This window comes from Anolis sagrei, chromosome 6 (genome assembly GCF_037176765.1).
Source record: "Anolis sagrei isolate rAnoSag1 chromosome 6, rAnoSag1.mat, whole genome shotgun sequence".
Classification (NCBI taxonomy): Eukaryota; Metazoa; Chordata; class Lepidosauria; order Squamata; family Dactyloidae; genus Anolis; species Anolis sagrei.
In genome coordinates, this window is record NC_090026.1 from 29,456,604 (window position 1) to 29,465,661 (window position 9,058).

At 40.1% G+C, this 9,058-nt stretch overlaps 1 protein-coding gene across 1 annotated transcript in view; it reads left to right on the plus strand.

The window, feature by feature from the left end:
• Nucleotides 1-8,129, plus strand: part of LASP1 (LIM and SH3 protein 1) — a 62,664-nt gene extending 54,535 nt beyond the window's left edge. Inside the window, exons 5-7 of the mRNA XM_060780779.2 lie at nucleotides 1,395-1,560; nucleotides 2,989-3,092; nucleotides 4,520-8,129. Of these exons, the coding sequence (XP_060636762.2) occupies nucleotides 1,395-1,560; nucleotides 2,989-3,092; nucleotides 4,520-4,693 (444 nt within the window). The 3' untranslated portion in view covers nucleotides 4,694-8,129. The remainder of the gene's footprint in view (nucleotides 1-1,394; nucleotides 1,561-2,988; nucleotides 3,093-4,519) is intronic.
• The last annotated feature ends 929 nt before the right edge of the window (nucleotides 8,130-9,058 follow it).

Here is a 9,058-nt window from a genome sequence, read left to right on the forward strand (position 1 = left end):
TTTATACTGGGAGGGAAGCAGTTTCCTAGCCTTTGTGGTTTTTGGTAGGCAGTGCTATCTTCTAAAAATCCTAAAAACGTATGAAGGATCTGCCAGAGACTTTTAATTACTAAGATGCATGGCTTCATTTCCCTGTCCATTTCCAAGTCCCGTTCTTCTCCCCTCTCCTTGTCTCTTCACTAGTGCATTGCCCTGTGAAATTTAGTCACAAGCACATTTTTGTGTTATGCGGAGTATGCTATTTTTTTTTTTACGCCTGAGTACCAATGACCTATTTCTGGTATGTGGCAGAGGATACAACTTCCATGGAGACTTAAATGGTCAACATCTCATACTGTGTAGTTTAGAACTGCCCACTCTTTTTTAAAAAAACTGATTCTTTAATTTTGGACAAAATGCCTTATTTTGTTACGCTTCCAGATATAATGGCTTCAGGTTTGGGGGAATGTGAGCAAACTGACACCACTTTATCAGTGGCATCTGGTAATGATGGCAGCAGTGTGCTGAGCAATTTGGTCTGGTCATTAGGGCATTCTGGAAAACTTCAATAGTATCTAAACATATCCATCTAATATAGCTCAGAATAAGATTGCAAGCATCAGAGTGGACCCTGCTAAAGACCTGGAAACCTGGTAGCTGATATCAGTGCTGCATCTCTTTAGGTAGCCAGTGGTGACTTTATGTCAGCTGTAACTGTGAATCTCATTCATGTAACCAAGAGTCTCATCATTTGGCATCCCTGATTGTCAGACTCATGTTAGACATTTCTTAAGTGCTTGTCAGTCCGAAAAGTTGTGTCCAAAAATGTGGATGTACCAGTTTTTGTTCCATCTACCAACTAGAAAAAAGGTGATTTATATGTATGCAGAGGGGAGGAACTGTTTGCAATAAGTTAGTTAGTATGTACAGAACCATTCTTCTTGTGTTGTGTGTGTTTGCACTTACAGACCTCGTCAGAAGGGAGTTAACCACAGTCTGCAGTACATGCGTGTTAGCTCTCCACTGCCATCTCTTGGTGCACTACTACATATAGGGAAGGGATTTGTTAGAAAGCGGCAGTATTCAGCTTACAGGTCAAGGGCGACATTGCTGAGCTTTCTGCCCCTGAGATTATCTGTTACTTCCCCTATCTGTTCTCATGGCTGCTGACCCTCCAGTCACAGCCACTGAATGACATCTGGAGCAACAGAGAGAAGTCTGGGGGCAGGGGAGAGACGAGAGTGTGACACAATAGCTCTGAAGATGGTTCAGAGAAAAGCCACTACTGATTGTGTTGAGAGTACATTGAACATTAAATAAGCTGAATGCTTCCTACCATCTCAGAACTGTTTGTGGATATTCTTACATGCTTCTTCTTTAATCCTGTCTCTTTCTTTACATCTGTCTATCTATAGATAAAGTACCATGAAGAATTTGAGAAGAGTAGGATGGGCACACCTGGTGGGGAAGGAGGGGAGCTGGAACGCCGTAACTCCCAGGAGGGTGCCAATTACAGGAGGCCAGTGGAGCAACAGCCACAACCACACCAGCAACCTCATCATGCCCAGCCAACGGCCCCTGGTAATGAACTTTTATGGTATCGTGCTGGAGGGGGGAAATGGCTAGCAATCAAGACTAATATCCACATGAACGCCTAAGGTTTCCTTATGGAATACCACAACATTTTGTCCATCCCAAGATATTGCTCTGTTGACCCAAACTATAAGCAATACCTATGTAAGGTTTTTTGAATAGTTGTGAGCTGCATGTACTGAATAGATAACTGCCACAGCAGTTTTAGAGATAAAAGAGAGAGAGAGAGATAAATGAAGGAAAAAGAGCAATAGTAGAGTAACAAAAAAGGCATGCAGCTGAGGAGGGAGGGAGATGGTTTGAGGTTATGCCAGATAGAAGATCTGTCCATCTGCATTTCATCCAAATAGTGTACTGTGCATCCATGAATTGAAGCCATAGCTGCATATGAACAGAGTAACTGACAGTAGGCTCTAGAGTTACTGAGAACTCAGAGATGAACATGAAGGAAAGTGTATTGGACAAGGCTTGTCAGAATTTGTATCCAAAGCCCAGATGAGGGAATTTATAGATGTGTAGGAAAGAATTAGGTGAAACAAAGAATAGGGAATGACAGAAGAATGTCAAAAGGTTGGACATAATAATTAAAAGGGGAAAACATTCTGAAATTGCTTCTCTATTAACACTTTGTGGTAGATTTATTTATTAACTTATTGCTCCTTTTGTGTATTTATATTGCATATTTAGTAGCATGCAGCGAGAGCTGTTAGATTAAAAATTGTTATGTTTTTAATACAATATAGTCAAATAATATTAGATGAAAGTTGATGTGTTTTAGCATGCCTGTTTCTTTCTTGAGCAAAACATTTAAGTTCATTACCTTAATGACTTCTAAGATTTGTGCACTCTTGCTCACTTTGGAGCAAAGTGGAGGCAATGCTAGAACTTTTCTTTTTTGCATGGTGATCTAGTTTGACCAAAGAACATTAACTTTTGTTAGGCAGCTGGATGTGATTGTATGTTTAGGCACATAACAATCCACTGGTTCTTTTGGATCTGAGGATTTAAGTAAAGCTTTTCTAAGGGAAAAAAATGAATGGTTTCAAGGAAACAGAATATGAAGAGAAAGAACTGGTTTTAACGTGTATTTGTGGCTGCTAATCAAACCTGCCTGCCTTCTGGTTCACTGTATGGTTGTTGTAATCAAACTTTCCTCTTTTTTACTTGTATTTTTTAAGGGAGAATGCTTTGTTTTGAGCTATATTTGTCACCTTGCACTCCTGAGATAGGGTTATACAATTTCCTGTTAGAATAGGTACATGACTTTTTTTTTTTTTTTTTTTGCATTTCACAATTAGAGCAGTCTGTACATTCATAGCACTTTAACTGTGTTAACCAGCCTATGGAATCCTGGAATGGGTACTTTTGTGAGTTATTTAGAATACCGTATGACTACCTATACTTTGTCTCTCTCAGTTTACCACCACCAGCCACCTCAACAACCAGCCTCTCAGTCCTATGGCTACAAGGAACCAGCAGCCCCTGTCTCAATACAGCGTAATGCTCCATCTGGAGGAGGGGTAAGTGTGGTCTGGGAAAGAAGTAAGGCAAGCCATGCATTAGGGAAGAGAAAAGAAAAGAAACTGAAATATGCATGAAACTTGGCTTTTCCCAGAAATCTACTTCCTTGCATGGGCAGTGGAGGTGGTTAATGCCATTTCTTTTTGTCACTATGCCAAATTTTCACTTTGAAAACCATTACCTTGCAATTGAAGCATATACTGTCTCAAATATGGGTGAAAATGTGGGGAAATTGTCTTTCTAAGGCAGTGGTTCTCAACCTGTGGGTCCCCATATGTTTTGGCCTACAACTACCAGAAATCCCAGCCAGTTTACCAGCTGTTAGGATTTCTGGGAGTTGAAGGCCAAAACATCTGGCGACCCACAGGTTGAGAACCATTGTTCTAAGGGAAGACCACAAGCTAAAGATGAATTGGGATATTATATAATTAAGCCTGGATTTTGAACCAATATATTTATATACTGGGTCATTGTATGTAGAGTTTGAAAAGTAAACCAAATACTTTGCAGATTTGTCCTTATATATTTGCATAGCAAGCCATGTAAAGCTTAGACCAAAGTTGATAATTTTATGATTTTAGTTACCTGTTGAGACATACTTAAATTTCAAGTTCATTCTTAGTGCATGACCATCTCACAGGGTTCACTTTTGAAACAGTAATTATATTACTTTCATTAAAATATGCTAAAGTCTGCCCCTTTATCTCCAGCCAAGTTTTGTCACACATGCACACACCCCAATCCCGCTGTAGGGCATAGAGAGCATAGAGTACTAGAAACCCAGCTAAGTGTCTATGCAAGGAGAATGTTCTTGACCTTCTCTCTAGTCTTAATCACAATATTATGTTGTAATTTGTTTATAGCTTGTGAAACAGTTTAGTCTTATAAATCTTGCAAGTGATAAAACAAATAGTACTATCAAATGAGATTTTTCTCAGAGACCAGCTGTCCTTCCATCATATTTTGCATAGCAGCAAACTTACAGTACAGTTGAAAGTAACCATTGTCATAATGGGTTTAACATGAATTTACTACAGTGACATGTGAAAAAGAAACTTTGTAATGAAAATTCTGAGTTAGCAGTGGGCATGCAGGGAATTTTGAACAGGGTGTTCCAGCCAAGGCTGGCATTGTAGCCACTTCAGGTGGATAAAATAACTGTTTGATGCATTTTAAAATGAAGAGATTGTAGAGAAGAGTTTCAGTCCCATTAGATCCTGCAATTGCTCCTTGGTCAAGGTCCTTTCCTTAAATTGCTAGCTGCCACACTTACTAGATGCTTCCAAAGCCTGCTGCTATGCAAAATAGGAAAAACGGCTAAAGTAAACTTATCTTTTTTTCCTGCTTCTCCACTGCTGGCTGTTCTGTAATCCTTAACTTTCTGAGACCTGATTTGACTCTCTTGTGTCTCCCACCCCACCCCCAGAAGCGATTCCGTGCGGTCTATGATTACAATGCTGCCGACGAGGATGAAGTCTCCTTTCAGGATGGTGACACTATCATCAATGTGCAGCAGATTGATGACGGCTGGATGTATGGCACCGTTGAGCGGACCGGTGACACGGGCATGCTGCCAGCCAACTATGTGGAGGCTATATGAGTCCCACACCGGTGCCACCCTGAAAGCAAGCAGGGGAGGGGGTCTCATGTGCTTCTTGTTCCATTATCCCTTCTCTGCTGTCTCTCGTCAAACATCGTTACTTTGTTCTGAAGCTCTTACATGGTCATCATTATTCTTCTGCCAACATAGCTTTGTTTTGGAGGCATTTGAACTTGGAGTGGGTGTCTTTTTGTTATTATCAAATTAGACTTTTCTCAAAGACCAGCTGTCCTCCCATTCTCTCCTTCAGATTTCATGGAACATGGCACTCTGCCCCTCTTCTTCCCCAAGAACTACCATTTGAGGAATCGATTGGCTATAGAACAAAACTTCCTTAACCTGCTACAGCGAATGGAAGTAGTGTAGGGCTGAAGGGCAGGGACCAGTACTATACTTGCTTTTGAGGAAGTCTGGAATTGTTAATAATGTGGGAGAGTCTCCAATCCATTTCTGTTGAAAAAATTATCACAGCCCTCTCGTTGTATATTGATCTTTGTTCACTTCAATTAACCTTATTTTCTATACACTTTAAATATAAATTTTGACGAGATTGCATCATTTATTTGAAAGTAGGGAGAGCCTTTGGTAGAACTGAGGAAACAGGATATATTTAAATAGACAAAATAATTGCTAGTGTACAGGTACAGAGAAGTTTAGGAGGAATAATGATAATTCCATTGAGGACGCTCAGGCCTTAGCTCTTGGGTGCTATGGCTCGGTAAGGTTATGTATCTGCTTAGTTTTCAAGTGGAGAACATGCACCCTGTATTCCCGGGGAGATGCCATTTGAAGTACATTGTGCTCAGGACCAAAACTGCTGTCCAAGACTTTGTAGCTAATGAATTCCAGTTTGGACAGCTCAATTTTGGTGCTACCTTAAGTGTGAAGAGCAACATGCCCTAAACGTAGCTGGCCTCTCTTGCTGCAGTTCCCAAAGTCCCAAAAGTAACTTCATTGTGAACTTTTGAAGCAGCTTATGCGACATTCCCCTAGAGAATGCCAGCATATATCCCAGTTTAGAAAAAATCCCTGATATTAGTGTCTTCCTTCCTTCCTTCATTTTTTCCTTCTGAGTCCTAAGTTCTGTTGTCATCTAATGTGGGGAAATAGACAGGCACTTCCTGAATAACTAAGCAGCTCTAGGCAGAAAAGAAATCTTTGGGACCAATTTGTTCCTTTCAGATTTGTAGGAAAGGTTGACCATTGTTGAACACGTGTTTTCCTGACTTAAGTGCTGTCAGCCGAAAGGCAGGCTAGTAGATGGCTTCCTCTCCTATCTTCTTCCTTTTGAGCCAAGCAATGTTTACAATCTTTTATCCTCTGTCTACTGCCCCCATCCCCAGCCAGTCAGGCAATTGGGTGAATTGGGTTAGGGTAACAAATACCTTGCACTAGAAACATACCTCTGGTATCAAGCTGGCAGATGCTGGCGCTGGCTTGGGATAATATCATGGACCAAAAGCAATCTCTTTTAGAGTATTTGCTGTTTAAAATAGCAGGGAATTACTATATAACTGGAAAATTAACTGGGGTAGTGTGGAGGCTAGATAGATAATCTGTAGGCAAGAAGGAAAGTCTACACTTACCATTCTTTCTCTTGCTACTTTTGAAGAGTCACTTAGGTGCTGGCAAAGAAGGGCAAATCCTATTTGAGTAATAGGCAGCTGGCTCCCCATAGAAATATTTCTCAGACTTCATGTCTCTTACTAATTTCAATACAATGGAATTGCAGATCTCTCCAAATGGAAGTGATATCTGGGAAATATTTATAGTATGTTGAAATGGAACATGAGGAGTAGCTCTATGCCTCTTTATTTGGACTCTGACCTCATCAAAGCCATTTGAACAGGCTGGTGAATGGACCTGCAGAGGTGGGATTTTTAAACTTTTTGTTCATAGGCACACTTGTAGGAAGATACTTGGATCCACTGAATTTCTTCCTGTTTTTAGTTGGTACCCTCTCCAGTGCCTGGGTTATATCAGGACCAAGTGGAAACACTCATTGTCTTCTCAGACGTTCTGCCATTCTTGTGCTGCTTTATCTCCTCTGTTTCCCCCTCCTGTGTATCGAGACAGCATATCAGGGAGTAGCATTCTTTCCCCACATTATATCCACACTTTCTGTGGACTCCGTGGTGCCGAGAATAACCATAGGTAAGATGTAAAAGCACCGGCTTAGACTCTTTACAAGAGGTGCAAAATAGGCTTACATTAAGCAAGAGTTACAGAGGACATTCTCCCTCGGTGTTCAAGCCCATGTCAATTGAATGCCAAGAGATGCTTCATTTTGTCATTCCTGTAATGTTGTATCTCTTCATACCTGGTGGAGTTCAGGACAGTAGGATCTTTGTCTTAATCTCACAGGAGGAGTTTCGTGCCCTTAACAGGGTTTCCTTTCCCCAGCTTGAAAAACTCATATTCCTGCAGTTTCCCTGATCACTGGCAGAATTAGTGACCAAATAATCCTGTTCATAAGGCAGTAAAAGCACAAACATTTTATACTCTTTTTTTTCCATTGCAAAATATTCCTAGTCTCCGCTTTTTCCTTTGGACACTTGCACTACCAAAAAAACGGTGTTAAAGGGAGGAATGCTTCTATTTCCTTTTTCCCGTTTCAGCACCTCAAAAAGGACCATTTATAGAAATAGAAAGGTTCGTGGGAATGGCGATAGCTTTTCCTTATGACCTGTTTAAGAGGGATATAGGTGTCTAGGGACTAGCTAAGCTTTGTGTAAACTTTTAGATGGTGCCAATCATGGTGACTGCTGGGCAAAGAGAGATCACATTCTTTTTGGTGCTAAGATAGGAGCACGAGTCTGGCAGTGGCTATTTTCTAAATTATGAGACAGAGGCAAAATCATGTATAGACAATCCTTAAGAAGGACTGCATTTTGTGAGGAAGATACGAAGTAACATAATGTGAATAAATATTTTTAGAGGACCAAATAAAATACTCATTTTGAAGCTCTCCTAGCTTTTTCACCTCTATCCTGGGAGAAGTGGTTTCTCACTTGCTTGGTTTATTTTTTTTCCCTGCCTTCTGTGACTTATGCACTTTTGCCTTTGATTTTTTTTCCATTAGCTGAAAAGCACCTAAACCTGTATTTAAATAATTAAAATGTAAAAAAAAGAAAGAAAAGAAAGAAAAACAGCTAAATTGCATCTGTGTAGCCATTTTTATCCATGTCAATTCTCTTGTACATCTTAGCTTTTCAAGCTAGATATCAGTGTCTGTTGATTAGAATGATTTTGTTTGTTTGTTTGTTTGGAGCATATTTGGGGGGTTTCATTTGTTGTCTTTGTGCGTTTCTTCTTTATGGGCTTTCAGGCCCTTTCCAAAAGTTATTTGGCCTTTTTCAGTGGCACCATAGAATCAAACGTGGCACCAGTTCTCTTCTGGTGTTACGCCAATTTGAAAATAAAAATATAATTTTTATCTGCGGACTGATTTTGGTCTTCATTGATGGTTTTATTTTTCCTCTGTGATAAAAGTGGAAGCATAAACATACACTCCTCAATTAACCTTTGAGCATAAAAAACAAAGGAGAAAACAAGGCTTTTATTCCAGAATTAGATCTTAGAGGCCGGGTTACTTCTACCTAACTCAATTTATTTTTAAGAGCTATGAATAGGGTAATCTGGACAATGTAGCAGACTCATCCTATCTAATCCAGAGACATTTAAACTAAGGTTGGATACAAAATAGCTTTGAATTTACTGGCAGGTCTCTGAATGACTTGCACTAGATTGGCAAAGATTTCCAATAAGCTCCTTAACAACCCGGTGGCCAAGTTCAAGCACAAAAAGCTCAGGCTCACATACATTAGCTTTCCTATTTGCTCTTACTGCCTTGCTTCCCAGTCAGTAAAGCAAATCTGCTAGAAATCAACTTCACCTGAATCACAAGGACTAAGTATATGTTTGATTGTTTATTATTAATTTGCTTCATTTATACCCCACCTTTCTCACCCCTGAGGGACCTCAAGGCAGCTTACAACACCAACAAAATTCAATGCCTTATTTATTTATTTATTTATTTATTTATTTACAGTATTTATATTCCTCCCTTCTCACCCTGCAGGGGACTCAGGGCGGATTACAATCCACATAGACATGGCAAACATTCAGTGCATTCAGATATACAGCATATATAGACAGACACAGAAACATTTAACATTCCAGCTTTTCCGGTTTCATGAGGACTCGGTTCCAGCCACAGGGGGAGTTGCTGCTTCACCATCCACTTATGACACTGAGTCCTTTGATGGAGTACTTCCTCATTCTTCTGCACGCTGCTGGACGGTTTTATGTCGTAAATTAGTTAAATTAGCCTCCACACATAAAGCAGTACCTAAATTTCCTGCT